This window comes from Hesperophylax consimilis, chromosome 5 (genome assembly GCF_061612785.1).
Source record: "Hesperophylax consimilis isolate HC1 chromosome 5, BYU_Hcon_1.0, whole genome shotgun sequence".
Lineage (NCBI taxonomy): Eukaryota > Metazoa > Arthropoda > Insecta > Trichoptera > Limnephilidae > Hesperophylax > Hesperophylax consimilis.
Window position 1 is genome coordinate 41,372,270 of NC_142840.1, and position 16,665 is coordinate 41,388,934.

General features: G+C 35.2%; 1 protein-coding gene across 1 annotated transcript; it reads left to right on the plus strand.

Moving 5' to 3' along the window:
• Positions 1-4,179: 4,179 nt before the first annotated feature.
• LOC149423960 (putative fatty acyl-CoA reductase CG5065) lies at positions 4,180-13,058 on the plus strand. Its single transcript, XM_089631942.1, has 6 exons — positions 4,180-4,420; positions 5,031-5,049; positions 8,376-8,601; positions 9,827-9,978; positions 12,442-12,551; positions 12,850-13,058. The coding sequence occupies exons 1-6, from the start codon at positions 4,180-4,182 to the stop codon at positions 13,056-13,058; spliced, it is 957 nt and encodes a 318-aa protein (XP_089488068.1).
• The last annotated feature ends 3,607 nt before the right edge of the window (positions 13,059-16,665 follow it).

Consider the following 16,665-nt stretch of genomic DNA (forward strand, 5'->3'; position numbering starts at 1 on the left):
TTAAGAAATTTTGCCACAAAATGACAATATTTTCACGGAACGAGTCATCCCAACCTATCTTGATTTTCCATATTTCTTGCAAAAGGCATTTTACTTTGAAAACCACAGGGGTTATTAATCCAATAGGATCGAATATGCGAGCAACACAGCTTAGTATCGCACGCTTTGAAAATACCGTTAACTTTTCTTCCACGGACTATGAAAAGGTATCCTTTTCTGGATCCCAAATTAAGCCTAAAATTTTTAAGGAACCAGATGTTTCATCATTAAATACAACCTGACCACTTGAGTGGATCCGATGTTCACTCGGGATGTCCTTTAATACCGGCAGCGAATTACTCATCCATTTTCTTAATTGAAAGCCTTCTTTCGCAAGTAGTTCTTTCAGCTCCCTCTGAAGCTGAAAGGCGCTGTCTGGCTCCCAATCACCAGTAACAATATCGTCTACGTATGTATCCGACAACAGTGCCTTGGAAGCCTTTGGGAATTGTGCACCCTCATCCTGCACTAGCTGATGTAAAGTTCTGATTGCCAAATAGGGCGAAGAAGTCACACCAAACGTGACTGTGCTAAGTGTGTATTGCCCTACCGGCTGCAAAGGAGAAAAACGCCAAAGAATCCTTTGATAGCTAGTGTCTTCTTCTCTTATTCGAATTTGCAAAAACATTTTTTGAATATCCGTAGTAAATACTACCGGGTATATACGAAACTTTAATAAAATTTGTCCTATCTCATTTTGTAATTTGGGAACTGAATATAAACAATCGTTTAAAGAAATTTGTCGGTCTGATTTACAGGAAGCGTCAAAAACCACTCGAATTTTAATATCATTACTAATTTTTTGCACGACCGGATGATGGGGAATGTAATTGGTATTCCGTATCTCAGTCAATTGGGTAACTCTTGACATGAAGCCTTGCTCTATAAAATCCTTCATATATTTACAATAATGTTCCGCTAAGGTTGGATTTAACGACAAACGTTTTTCCAAATTATATAATCTCTTAAGAGCGATATCATATGTACTTCCTAAATTTACTTCCGATTTATTTTTAAAGGGTAGCGCTACTACATATCTGCCACAAATATCCCGTTTAACCGTTGTCTTAAATATCTTTTCGCATTCACTATCATCTTTATTATGAATAATTTCGTTAGAAATCTCTTCGACTTCCCAGAAACGTCTTACCGCGTAATTTAAGTCGTTGTTTTCGACTGCAGTTAAAGCTGACGTCACAAAAGCCTGTGTTTCATCTTTCATTTGTGCTACACATGAACCCATGACTACGTATCCGAATATTGTATTCACGGCCAGCAAATTACATTTACGGCTTGAAATACATCCTGGTCTCCATATTTTTGATATCAAGTCAGTTTCCACTAAGAAGTCGATATCGCCTGGAAATTGAAAATCTGGATCCGCCAGCTTCAACTGTTTGAATTCTTCAAACGGTTCATGCATATTAACGGGCGGAAGCTTGGACGTAATATTTGAAATAACTATCGCTTGTCCTGACATAAAAGAATGATTCTGAATGGGATATATTTTACAAGTAACTAAACCTTGCACATTGTTGACTATTGCATTATTGACCCCAGTGACAGTACCTAACCATTTCTTCGATTTCAATCCCAAAGCATTATATAATTTTTCAGACATGAATGAAATTTCACTGCCAGAGTCAATTAATATTCTGGCGCGTTTTCTGCGTCCTGAAATGTCAAGGAATTCTGCCAGCGCGGTAGGTAAAATAGAGCGTTTTGTCACTGTGTATGCAGCATTACAGTTTGCTGAATTATTGTTTTCAGAATCGCGGTTCGGTGAAGGTGACCTTTCGTCACTATGTAAAAGGGTATTGTGTGACTTGTTACAACTTCTACATCGGAATTTAGATCGGAAATTTTTAATTAGATGTGGATTTAAACAATTGAAACATAATCTTTCTCTTTTGACGAAGTCCCTCCTACTGTCTACTTGTAATCCAAGAAATATTTTACATTTTGTAATGTGGTGATCGGCTTTGCAATGATTGCAAATAATTTTCTTCGTGTAATCGTTTTTAACAAATAAAACCCGTTTAGACTTACGATTTTCTTTTAAATCTGAAAGCATATTTACGCGGTTTTGCGTTGCCAAGAAATCAATTAATTTTTCGACATTCGGAATTTCATCCTTATCAATTCTAGATTCAAAGGACCGCCGCGTATTCAAATCAATTTTTTGTAAAACAAAATGGCAAATAAATTCCTCGAATAATTTGTGTCGTTTTAGTTCGTATAGACCGGAAAGATTTTCACGTAAACCATTTAAAATCTCCACATTGCTTGTGAAATCGCAATTTAAAATAGAGTTTGCATAGTGTATAAATAATGCTCTCGACTCCGAAAATTGATTTAATAATGTTTCCCAGGCTAATTCATAGTTTTCTCGTATTATTGGAATTGTTTTAACCAGGGATAATGCTGTGCCCTTCAAAGAACTTAGTAGGTAGTGAAATTTTTCAATATTAGTGAGAACTGAATTTTCGTGAACGAGACTCCTAAATAAATTAAAAAACGGAGGCCAATCTCTAATGTGGCCACTGAAAGATGGTATTTTTATTTCTGGGGCCAAAAAACTTCGACCCGGGCGCTGCAATTCCTCGCCTGATGAGTCATTATGACCATTCTTATTCGCCTCGAGAGTATCACGCGCCGACGTGACCTCGAAGTACAGTTCATCAAAAACACGGGAAACTTCCAAAATATCATTTTTTGACTCAAATTCGGGAAGTGAAACCAGGTCCGACAGTTCGCATTGTATGCTTTAAAATTCCTCATATGTCGACTCGATTTTATCCATTCTAGCCTTAAATTGACAACTTTGAACTTATACTTAAATCTTTAATAAGATCATATGCGGCCTGTATACGCCCAAATAATCTTTGCCTTTTTAACTTTAAAGAAGCAATCTTAGTTTCATTCTTGTCCATTTTGAAACATGTACTGAAATTAATACCCACCTATGAAATGCAACCGCGGCGCGCGGTAAGAAATAATAACTACTTGAAATAATCTTTTAATCGTACGATTATTGAACCATTTAAAACTATTTGAATACAATTACTACGCATTAAACTAATCTTATCCGGCTCGAAGGACCAATGTTTCTATAGCTCTTGAAAAACTTTATCGTCTGTGTCGGGTGCAATTGATCGATATACGGGAACGGGAATAGGAAGTTGAGGATGCCACCAGAATTAATCCTTACAGCCTCCGTAGTAGCACCAAACTCACACAGTATTAATCTATTTCCGTCACTAGATATCGACCACGAAAGAAATGTCCATTGAAATGTATGACCCGAGACGCGTATCGGTAGGTGGTAGAAATTGTACTAGCGTGCGCCGGTCAGACGAAATCCCTATATCCCGATGGCAAGGTGGGAACAATAGGATGTAGGTAATAAAATAATTATAATTTATTAGCGTTATGCCCGAACAGTTGTGAACTTATTTTTTATTTGTAAGGCTGTTAAAGTTTTAGCTAGGAACTAGAAAAATTTCATTACGATACGCGTATCAAAGTGTCCATGATGTTGAGATACACCGATTTAACCAAAAAAATATTAACTAAATGCTAAATGCAGTTTACTGGAATGAGTGCATATTCAATAATATAATCAAGTTAGGTTATCTTCGGAATAAAACTGTAGATGTGCACAAAAATCTCGGTTGGGGTTATTAAAGTTTATTTCTTTTGTAAATAATTTTGGTTTTAAATTGTTTAGATTAATTCCTGCTTGACCAATTTTTATACTATATTTTTTCATTGATGTTTGATGTGTTGTCAAACTATTAATTTTCCCACAGCTAAAATTTGAAAAAAAAATGTAGGTGTGTGACGATATAATATATTAAATACTAACCCCTTCTTAAAAATAGATATTAAAATCAAAATGCTGATTTTGTTCATTAATAACGTTAAAAACATGCAAGTAATTTACATAAGTGTTTGTATTAACAGAAGTTACTGACTCCAATGAATAATTATAATTTGTAGGAATTATTGAATAATTAGGTGTTACTGCTTAAAACGATTAAGTCAAACATGAGACATTATCACGCTTGCACTCGTTCTGCTTACAGTGTTGAATATAATAATTACCGACACCCCTGTTCGGGAATCCAGATTTATAAAATGGCAGAAGAGATCGAAACGAGCCTCCCACCTCTCGATGCGTCAGATATTATTCAAGTGAAGGATTTTTACAAAGGAAAGGATGTTTTTATCACTGGATCAACGGGGTTTATGGGAAAAGTTTTAGTAGAAAAGTTGTTGTGGGACTGTGAGGATATTGGGAATCTATATCTCCTTATTCGTCCCAAGAAGGGAGAGAGTGTACAACGTCGAATGGATGACATTCTAGAGCTACCGGTATGTTATAAGTTTGTTAAAATCATTCTTTACGTACCACATTTTTAACAGAATATTGAATAGAGCTAGCTACTAACCTCTTCCTGTTCCACCAACGGTAAAAACTGCTCTACACCTTGAACAGTGAACACTTACTAGTGCCAAATCACGTGTTTTTTATTTGAAAATTTGAATGCTTAGAAACATTACAGATTCTTTAATTAAATAAGTCAGTAGAACGGCGTAGAATATATTTTTAAAATACATCTATTTGAGTTTGACTTTTGTTTTCGTGAATGTATTAATGGAAATCTTGGAAGCGGAAATTAACTCACTTCCTGATATTCGATCGAAAAGAAACTTAGATCGACTCGTTGTCGATGACCATGCATTATATCAAAATTTGTTTCTCTGAAATCGTATTACATTACGGCAGTCAAAATATAAAATAAATATCGATTCCACCCAATCGGGATTTGGCGCAGTTGCAAGCGCGGTTTACTTCAGTCCCTGTGAGTTAATATAGGTACCTATTTTCAAATATTTATTCATGAAAATAGAGGTACTGTTTTAAAAAAAATCGTTTTTTCAAACAAAAAAGTTGTACAGTAAATACATTTTTTTAGTTTCTAGAGTCCGTGTGTTGAAGGACGGGTGAAGTTTACAGATTTAATTTGATAATAAAAATTATTCTGTTTCTTATATAATTATTATGTTTCTCTAATTATTGTTATATTTTATCACATGTTTTTTTGTACGTGGAACGTGTAAATTATTCTTTAAAATATAATTATAAAACACAAGTAATTCTGCCTGAACCGCAGGCACTCAATAAAGCAAAACGTGCGTTTTAGTCATGTTTTTGTTTTTGCATAAATTGAATAAGGTGTTAGGAATTTTAGCCTTATTGCCATCTGCATAAGGAGTGCGAGATTTACCTCTATTTCGGGTCAACGACAGATCTCCTCAACGAGAAAGTTCTGTAAATTTTGGCATTTACCTGATTTTTTCTTAACCATCATAGCATGTATTGCATCTAATGTAAATGAATTAAAGGATACCAAATGAAATGGTGTTTGTTGGGATTGGGTTTATAGTGTGTGTAAGGAATTAAACAAGGCACGGAAAGAAGGAAAACAAGATGACCCATCACTTACCAGAAGGAGCACACGATATCACTTAATTCCACCGCGATACCTCGAGGTAACTATCGCCACAGCAAAATGAAGGAGTACTTAAGCATATAGTCCATCTTTTTAAAGATTGTGGACACGAAAAACACAAGCAATTTGGTTCCAATAATTTAATTCTTCTGTTTTTACCAAACAAATGCACTCGATTTTACAGTGTTCTTGCTATTGTTCCAAATTTCAAACACTTTTCCATCAAGCTGACGGTTACAGATAGGTAAGAACTGGATAAATTACATGCCGGAAGGAACTAAGCACACTCATTTCAAAACCAAACAGTATGTGTCCGAGTTACGACGATTCCAAGTTTTTTTTAAATTTTGTTGATCTCCTTATCCTCAACATTGGTTATTTTTATTGTTATCGAATTTATCTTCAGCAAGCACCAGTGTATGCAATTTGGTAAGAAGTTACCGTTCTTCATGAAATACCTTCAAAGCTTGAACAAAACATTGTCGATATCTTTCTAATGCGCTTTTATTCGACAGGTAGCTGACGTTCTGACCTATTATAGTATAGATTAAGACTCAATCTATACAATAACTACTGTTTTGTATGGTAAACCATGTTGGATCATTATAATTGCACAGCGAATACGGCCAATTTTGTTGTTATATACGATCATATAATACCTTGGAATAACTTGAAATTCCTTTATTGCACTATTGTTGGAATTCCATGTATATAATAGTATTACTTTTACGCAAATATATGAAGGATGCTAACATATTTAGTTTTAAACTGGAGCTAATTTAATAGCGTGTCACTGTAATAATTATTTAATATCCTGCTAGTATTTTTAGGCACCTGGAATCATTAAAAAGTATGTGGAATCCTACCACAATCAGGTCAGTGTGTCTGTACGGTGGCGCTTAGGTCACGTCCCGTTCTGGGTTAGAAAATGCCTGAGAATACTTGAAATTCTGGTAGGATCGCGATTCCCCGAACCAACACACAGAGTAAAATCGCAAGATTTGGACTTACCAGCTTTGATGATCTTGCTGTAAGTTGATGTCAATTTCGGGCCCGCTCTACGATAATGTTCGATAAATGAATGACTCGCAAAACTCCAAAAAATGAATCAATGCACACACACGGCGATACCTTGTTGCACAAGATTACGTTTTTAACGGCGATATCTCCCAGCGGTTTCAACAGTAGGTACTGATCTTGAAAATTTTCCAATACGTACTATGGAATGGTTTTTTCTTTTTTCGAACGTTGTAATTGGGCTGGAGTTGATCCAATGACTCTCGGTACCTTTGATATGTAAAGTGGAACACTTTACGGTGGTAAGTATCTTCTTAAATCTTAAAAAAAACAGAAGTTGATTGACGACTCAGCGGAATTCATGTATAAATCAAGCACGGATCAAATTCAAGGTATGACTCTAGCTTTGTGGTTGGTGGGAAGCCAAACGAACCCACCGGTGACAAAAAATGTCAATACGGACCTCAACATTGACCATTTGAAGAAGCCTATTATGTATTGGTAGAATATTGTGATTGACTGTTTTTTTTTTACATCAATTTTTCATGGTTCAAAACATGTTTAGGACTGATAAAAGAAATATGGATGGAATTAATGTTTCCTTTTATTGAACTTACCTTGGCCATAACTCTTCCAAATATGCAATTATTGCTAGCATAAAAATCTCTTCTATCCTTGATTTTTCAGACTCTTTATATATTACATTACTAATACATATATTTGATTACTACGGTATCCGCTTAATTTTGTAAAATATTTTATTTAATTTGAATACCAATCCCTGATTCTTAGTAGGAACCTGTTAATATTCCATTTAGAAGGTGGTTGTGGGTACCTCTGCCCGGGGAAGCATTCATTCATTCCATGTCTTGGTGGCGGATGCGCCTGCTTTCCAGCCACGTGGCGGGAAGGATTGGGAAAGGCTGGATGAGAGGGGCCATTTGATATGTCTCATATCTTTTCATGCCCCGAACTTCCTCTCCTTTCTTTCCTTAAAAAGACCCTCCGAACAGCATCTCTTAGATGACATAGACCTTCAGGGAAATTATTTTCCTCAGGGCCCCCTGTGTGGAATTAACCGAATGGACCAGTATATTAAATAAAACGTAGGCGCTCATGGCAAACAGAATAAACCAATATTTTAAATAAAAAGTAGGCACTCATCGTAAACAGAATATTAATTTATTTATTGTTTTTGTGTTTAATTCGTAGAACTCCATTTAATTTTTTTTATAAATTTAATTTAGATTAAATTTGATAATATTATTATTAAGTTCTGCAAGTGTTTTAGTTTTTTATTATTGTGACAGCTGTTTCGGCTTACAAGGCCATTTTCAAACTGTGTGACAAATGTGGACTAACCACAGTTTGAAAATGGCCTTGTAAGCCGAAACAGCTGTCACAATAATAAAAAACTAAAACACTTGCAGAACTTAATAATAATATTATCAAATTTAATCTAAATTAAATTTATAAAAAAAAAAAAAAAAAAAAGTAAACAGAATAGACCAATATATTAAATAAAACGTAGGCGCTAATGGTAAACAGAATAGATCAATATATTAAATAAAAAGTAGGCACTCATGGTAAACAGAATAGACCAATGTATCAAATAAAATGTAGGCGCTCATGGTAAACAGAATAGACCAATATATTAAATAAAAAAGGCACTCATGGTAAACAGAATAGACCAATATATTAAATAAAAAGTATCTACTGTGAAAGGGTTGGGATTAAATAATGCAGAATCATACCATATTCTTATTTTGTATTTCAGATTTTCGACAGGATAAAATACAGAAATAGTAAAATTTTGTCGAAGCTCATTCCAATTGCTGGAGACGTCATGGAGGAAAATTTAGGAATCAGCTATGAAGACCGTCGACTCCTGGAGGATAATGTGTCAGTATTCTTCCATGCAGCTGCTTCTGTTAGATTTGATGATCCCATAAAGGATGCGGTCCTTATTAATGTTAGAGGGTCAAGAGATGTTGTTAATCTTGCAAGGAATATGAAAAATCTTCAGGTAAATACAGACAAAAAAAAATAAAAAGTCACTTTGAATGAATTTGTGCAATGATAGTACCGAAAGTGTCAAAAAGTTTTTCTAATATGTTTGGAATATCCGTTCGCAGTCCCCTCTTACTCCGCATTCTCAAATATACTGCGATTCAATATTTCAAATTACATTCTTCAGCTTTCTAACAAAAACAAAATTTATTATTATTAAAACAACAAAAAATATTATTAAATTTAACTATCTTTGATCCACCCAGTACACCAATACACAAGCAAGTGTCTATTTTCAATGTATACATATTTAGATGTTTGATGAAAATTCTTATATACGAGTATATCCTTAAACGTTATATCAGTCTTTTGATAACCTTTATAATTACTCGTGAACTTACTTTTGATTCAGCTGTCAGTTAGAGACAGAATTGTGTACAATTTTCAAAACGGGTAATTAGGTCCATCCCTCGACGTTTGGGCCCCTCTCCAATCAAGCGGCAATATGCTTCCGATCTTTTCTCGCGCACTAAACAAAGGAGACGCCCGCACCAACCGTGGCAGCCATTTTCATTCTCGCCCAAAGCGAAAGCAGGAGATCACGAGGATCGGCGAACTCGTTTGAAACTCCTCACATTACTAGGTAGAAATAACACACTCATTTAAACTGTGTCGATATTCAAGGCAAAATCAGTTTTCAGTGTTGCAAAAAGCAACCGCCGCACCAGCCCGACACACAAATCACTTCACTCGCCATGTTGCTTCCCTTGCCACCTCCGGTTTCCGCTCTCTTCTCTTCCGCCAGGCTCACCTTGCCACTGCACAAAAATAAGGTCCATCTGCAGTCCGGCTGGAGAGGTGATCTGGAATGTTTAGATGATTTCTGTTTTGTTTATCACAAGATAAAATTATATTATAATTTTTATTAATTTATTATTTATGCATGTTGTTCTTGAGGTATAACCTAACTATATATTAAATATACAAATTTTATTAAGCTGTCAATGTTCCCAATAAAATAAAATAATAGTTGTTGCTGTCAACTGTGTAACTTCCTATTTTGAAATTAATTGTTCTAAGAAATTAATGGTGGATTCTCTGAAAGGAATTTGCATGACTACTATCGAAATGGTTCCATGTAGGGGAGTTATATTGGAATTTCGCGTTAGTCAACGAACCTTGTCGGTTATCTTCAGTTTATTTTGGTTTTTATGTTATTTGGTTTATATATATTTTTGAAGGTCATTGTCCATGTATCTACGACTTACGCTAATGCTGCTGGCCAGACTGTGCTAGAAGAAAAAGTCTATGAAGCCGGAGGTATTGACTGGAAGACTATGATCAAGGCGGTCGAAAGCCAAGATGAGATCGTTTTAAATACGATAACCAAAAAGTGAGCCATTTTTAAAGTTATTCGTAATAAAATATTGTCGTACTTTGCGCGTGGAGCTATAGCGGTTTTCCGCTCTTGATAAGGGATTCAATAGGCTCCGCTATACGTACACATCGAAGCTGCCGTGGGCGGTACCACGCGCCACTTCAGGCCGCCGCGCACAAAAGTAAAGTCGGAGAGTAAGGTCGGTTTACAGTAGAGGTGAGTCGTACCAGCTCGTCTTAATACTTGGAACAACTAGTACGAGTAAAAATAAATACTTATTCCAAATACCTGTTCCCAAGTATTTTGCACTTGTACCTACTTACCTACCAAGCATGCACGTCGCCCGTGCAAAATACTGCGACGAGACATGTGCTGGCGCCTGACCTAATATATATTTGGGAATAGGAAAAATATTAGTTTGAAAGGTTTGTACCGCCCAACATTCCCAACTGCTCCCTGTATCATAACTGATGAAACTGTGAGACAATGGCATTCCCGATTACAAATCTTGTAAGGCTGAAGGTAGAGTGGAGGAGAATATGGGGAAGTTCTTGACTATTCAGATCTGATTCAGAAACTCGGCTAAAACTATTTCATGCAAAGTTTCAAAAAAAAAATTATTGATTTCGGGAAAGACAACATTAATTAACATTAATAAAATAAAAGAAACTTATATTTATATAAGACAACGAATTTAAAAGGGAGTTCAATGAACAGTCTACACAGATTTTAAAACAGATTTAACAAACGAGTAAGTGGAAAACGTTTCATAAATACATTAAAAGAAATAAACACAGAAGTTCTTTTGGAGTTCCAAGAATGTGTCACTCATTAATAAAGTGTCGAGAAAACAGCTTTTGATAAGCGTATTTAATTTCTGATCGTGTTTTGTGCTGGTGTATGTCGGAATTAAATACTGACTGGTGGACTTAGTGTTGGTGTGTGAGGAGTGTTGAATTATTTGTAGAATGTCTGTTGTGATTTTATATATTGGCAGAATCGTAAAAGGAAGTATTTGTGTCTGTGAGTATATATCTTTGAGATGTGTTTATCATGGTAGATTACATATATTCCTTACGTGTCTATTTTAAATTACTTATATTTCGGATGTTTGTTTTTTGGTTATCGTGCCCCAGATACTAACTAGATAACTCTGGTGGGAAAGGATCATAGCATAAGATGTGCACGCAGTAGAGATGTGGGGAGCATACCTTGAAGTCGATAGAGTACATCGGTTATCGGGGAAATTTTGGATTTTATATTCTTAACACGGGGGTTCTAGGAGAGGTTAGAGTCTATGAGTAACCCCAAATATTTCGTTACTTGTACATATTAGAGGTTTCATTTCCAAGAATGATATTCATGCGCATGTTATATTTTTTCCCAAAAGTAAGTTAATGTTTTTTTTAACATTGATGCTTATTTAATCGCAACCATTTGGCAAGCTTTGCGATATCCTCTCCGAAGCCGCTCCGAAGTACGTGTGGTAGAGCCCAATATGAATAAGGCGGAGATGGTTTCCAATGAAATTGTGCACATTGCAGACAATTTATTTTCAGGAGCAGTGAAGAATTCTTTTGGACCTATTTGAATTTCGTATCTACTATAAGCAATCTGCAATAAGCAATATTTTTTCGGTTAAACTGATGCACTTTTCAACGGTTTCTTATATTTATTTCCTTATCATTGATTTATTTTACGTATGTAATGTTTTCTCGTATGCTCATTGTATTGTATTGTATTTATATGTATTGTCCTTACCGCCTACTAATAATTTTATACACTACTAACAAAAACTTTTTTTTAAATATTTATCTTCCATAGAAGTAGCTTGTATGTGTTGGGGGGGGGGAGGTTTCTTACAACCCTAAGGTGGTAAGCAATGATTTTATTTAAATAATGTATGTCGTCGGTATTGTTATACTATCTTTTTTTGAAAATCCATGTCAGTTTTAAAAATAGAAATATTAAATTTTCCAATGAAAGAAAGTTTCGGTTTATTTAAAAAATGTTTATTAATCTTCTGCGTTTTGGATAATTTGATTGTTCAAGGTGTGGTACTTTTATCTGTTATATTTTCTGAGCATTTAAATTGGAATGACATTCTTATATGTGGAACTGTTTATTGAATACCAACAGACGTGTTTACAATAAATTTTAATGTTGTCATGTATAATTTTGTCGAAATTTGGCGAATTGTATAACATGGGCTTTATCGCTAGTATATTTATTTCTTGTGCTGTTTTTGTTCGACTGTATCCCATTTGTATCTGTTTCAGTGAGTACTGTGTCGTCTGTATAAGAGGTGATACTACCATGAAGTGACTGAAAGAATATCCCATTTACATATAATATAATAATAACAGTCCGAGTACCGTACCTTGTGGGATTCCATATTCGGAAGACTTTTAATCACTATACATATTTTATTTATTTTGACATACTGTGGGCGATTTCTAATGTTATCAAATGTTTTAGAATACTTGGTTTACATCCGAACACATACACCTTCACTAAACAGATGGCCGAAAGAATTTTCTACGAGGCGCGTCATGAAATACCTCTGTTGATTTTTCGCCCTTCGATTGGTGAGATTTATGTACATTATTCCAAACACAGCAAATTCCAATATTAGGTTATTGTGAGGCCTAAAATAAGGTGGCTGGATAGTTTGGTGGCAAATATTATAAGCATGTGGATCTTTATAATGAAAGAATAAGATCGTCCTTTCCCAGAACCCCCACAACCTTAAAGGGTTGCAAGCCGATAACGAGTTTTATATTTGCAAATTGGGTGGCGAATACTAATCTTCATGGTAAGTATTCAAGCATTTAAAAAACTTATAATATGTTTGATACGCATGTATTCCATTATTCGTGATTCCAGTGATACATTGTGTTAAATCTCCCATTCCCGGATGGCTGGAGAACATGAATGGCCCCCTGGGAGTATCGACAGGGTTTATATCGGGAATCCTACACACCGTGTTCGTGGACAAGGATATAGTGACGGACTATATCCCTTGTGACTTTGTCATCGATGCCCTCATTGTGTCAGCCTGGTACAGAGGCCTTCTCAAAAGCACCGAATGGTAAATATGGCATTTCACAATTGACGCTAAGATCATAGATAGTTTGGTAATACTCTTATAAATGAACGGAGAAAGTAGTGTAAGGAGAATATATGACACGTAAGCGAATACAATACAATAATAGCGTTAAGGATGCCCCAGGAGGACATGGTTTGATCAAGTTAATCAAATACTTCATAACAGCCCATTCACCTAACGGTCGTTTTGTCAGAAGAGTACGAATTTATGAGTTAATTGAGCAAGGAGTGTGTGCCAAAGCAGCCATTTGGTGTAATATCATGAACCCTTGTTTGAACAATTAAACAATTGTTAATAATTTAGTTATCTACATCATTAATAACAAGTTTGTGAACCCCAATTAAGTTCACGGATTTACTTGTAATAATTTTGAAAGCACTAGAGGAAGTATAATGTATTTAAATGGGATTCGAAAATTCTTTTCAATCTATAACGATTATTTGTAGTAGCAATTTGAATAATGACCGCAACGATCGTTGTTTTTCACCAGGGAAATACTAAGAGTATTTATCAATTGGTTCTATTATTAAAATACTATAAACAATGTTTATTTTAATATATACCATAGAATAGATTGAAGAAGAAGATAATACTAATAAATCTAAACGAAACATGAAACAGAAAAAGACACAGAAAAAAATAAACCGGTCACAACAAGAAATCGAACCCAGTCTTACCGGGACAGGCGTCTTAAACCACTCGACCATTGGGACCTATTTTTATTTTTTTATTTTGGTACATTATTTTTTACATTTCAGAGTTATCCAGTATTGTTGACCTCACTGGGTATCTTACTCGTGCTGAGGCCTTCATTTTATAATATAAACATATAATCTACATAATACATTTAAAGAGAGAATAATACATTTAAAATATAATTACTGTGTTTGTGAGCTTTGTTTTTATTTATTTTTTGTTATTAAGTCATGTTAGATAGAGCGTTACCCACGGAATTGAACCGCGTATAGAAATGCAATATACGAGGCGTATCCACAAAGTAAGTGTACTGAATGTTTGTAGGTTACAAATCTTTTTGTTGAAACAAAAAAATTACATGGTTACCGTAGTACATATGTAAGCTGTTTTTCGACATAGTCGCCATTCTCAATGCAGGTGGTGAAGCGGGGGATCAACTTTTTGATGCCTTCCTCGAAGTAGTTTCCCGCCAACACCTTCGTCCACTTTTCCACCTCCTCCTTTACCTCCTCGTCGGTTAAAAACCTTTTTCCACCCATGTACAGCTTCAGGGAGGTAAAGAGATAATAATCTTAAGGCGCTAGGTTAAGGGAATGCGCGGGGTGGTTCAGGATATCCCATTTAAACGAAGCAAGCAGTTCCTTCCTGGCGTTGGCCGTGTGTGGTCTGGCATTGGCGTGCAGCAGGCTGACTACCTTTGTCAGCATGCCTCTCCTCTTATTATGAATCGCCTTCCGCAATTATTTTAGGGTCTCACAGTATCTTGCAGAGTTGATGGTCTCCACTTGAGGCAGATATTCAATCAAAATTATGCCTTGACGGTCCCAAAACACGGATGCCACGATTTTCTTGGCTGAAATTGTGGTTTTGAACTTTTTGGTGGAGGGCGAAGAGGTGAGAACCGTTTTTAAACTCGCGATACCACTTGAACACACTCGTAACTTCATAGCTTTATCACCATATGCAGTTTTAACCTCATTATAAACCTCAAACGGAGGTTTTTCCTTCCAAACGAGATAACGGATGACGCCGCGTATTTCGCATTTGGCGGGAGATTGGATTGACTTTTTTCACGAAACTTGTTGTCGCGTTGACACTTCTCAACGTACTGACCTTGAACAGGTCTCGTTGCGGAGGGGAAGAGTCAGACTACACGTAAGTGTAGCCAACATATCGAAAATAAAATTCATTCGGTCGTGAGAGCCTCGGAACACTTACTTTCTGGATATGCCTCGTATATTCAAGGATACCTGGCTAGCTCAAGCAGGGTTCCGTGTTTTCAGTTCGTTGGTATTAAGAGAGAACATACGCCTTCTAGAAGTGGGTAGAACAAAAGGGTTTCTTGGAAATAAAACACTATTATTGTGGTGCTTTTAAATGCCTTCAAGAAGACCTATATACAGCACTGGAATCTACGCGTAGGAAAAGCTTAAATCTCTTTGTGGACGGTTAAAAGAATGAAAAATGATGTTAAATTAATGGGAAGAAAGCAGACACAGAAATTAATAGAATTAAGCATGGAACGATACCGCAGGTAGTTTTGTAGACGTCCAGGGGGCAGGCAGTAGAAAAAATGAATCGAAATATACAAGTTATCAATTGACAAACACTGTAGAAAGAATGAATCGAAATATACTAGTAATTAATTGACAAACACTGTTTAGCAAAGCAAGTCTCGAATTCAAAGCGGAGCACGTAACACCCTCTCGCTACCAGAGCTAAAATCAAAGAGAGCTCGTGTCTCTTCCAACCGAGCTGAGGACTGGCCTTTGCCCCGCCTCCTCCGATAATGGTCAACGCCCCCAAGGGGTTACCATATGAAAATATTTAAAAATACAAAGTACTTGATTTTAAGAAAATATTACGGGGTTGAATGTTTTAATTTTAAGAAAGTTCGTTTCATAACAGTCATTTTTGTCGATCTCATATTTCAAACCATCTTGAATCAAATTTTACCATATTTTTGTCATCTTCCTTTAAAATGGAAACATAGTTTCTAATGAAATTGATAAACATATCCTACTTTTATTTACATGGGATACCTTGCCCTTTTTTTAAAAGTCTAATTTCTGTTTCATGTTTCATTTCGATGAATATTCCTGAATACATGATTTTATTTGAAAAATGTGAAATGTGAAATAACATAATTTTATCAAATAGAAATTTACATTCAGAAAGATGATTTGTGTTTATTCTCGACTTCAACTAGCACCCTTTAAATATATAAATATAGTAGTAATTTAACAATTATATATATATATAATTATTATATATATATATATATATATATATATATATATATATATATATATATATATATATATATATATATATATATATATATATATATATATAATTGTTAAATTACGTTTTGATCGTGGTTTTGCAACCCACTACTTTCTACAACTCTGTTTAATTTCACTGTTCTTATTTCTAAACCTTGTTTATTCACCTTCATATTCTTATGTCCTTATGTGCTGTTTTGAAAGCATTCAGCTATTCAGACAAATGCAGTACAAAATTACGTAGCCCATTTTCGTAACAATTTTACTGTTTTTCCAGTATAGTAATACAATCTGCTGCAGGAGATAAGCAAAACGTCACCACCCAAAATTTAAAGGATATTAGAGAAAACATAACTGACGATATGATACATTTCGAGCGGATGTTATGGTATCCGTTCATGTTCGTCACCAGCAATCCCTGGCTATATCTTTTACAGGTTTACCTGTTCCATTTGCTGCCTGCTCTTCTCGTGGACACTTTTTCTCGTTTCAGGGGGAGTAAATTCAGGTATTTATTATTAGTTTTTTCACTATTGAATATTATTATAATTTTTAATTTTAGACTTGGAAATCATTTCAAATCATAGATTACGATTTTTTAAAATTACATTC

Excerpts from the sequence above, each read along its gene's own strand:
- LOC149423960 (XM_089631942.1), top strand. The coding sequence starts at position 4,180 with ATGGCAGAAGAGATCGAAACGAGCCTCCCACCTCTCGATGCGTCAGAT. Across the intron at positions 8,602-9,826 it reads GGAATATGAAAAATCTTCAG|GTCATTGTCCATGTATCTAC; the intron begins GTAAATACAGAC and ends ATATTTTTGAAG. Across the intron at positions 12,552-12,849 it reads GATTTTTCGCCCTTCGATTG|TGATACATTGTGTTAAATCT; the intron begins GTGAGATTTATG and ends TCGTGATTCCAG.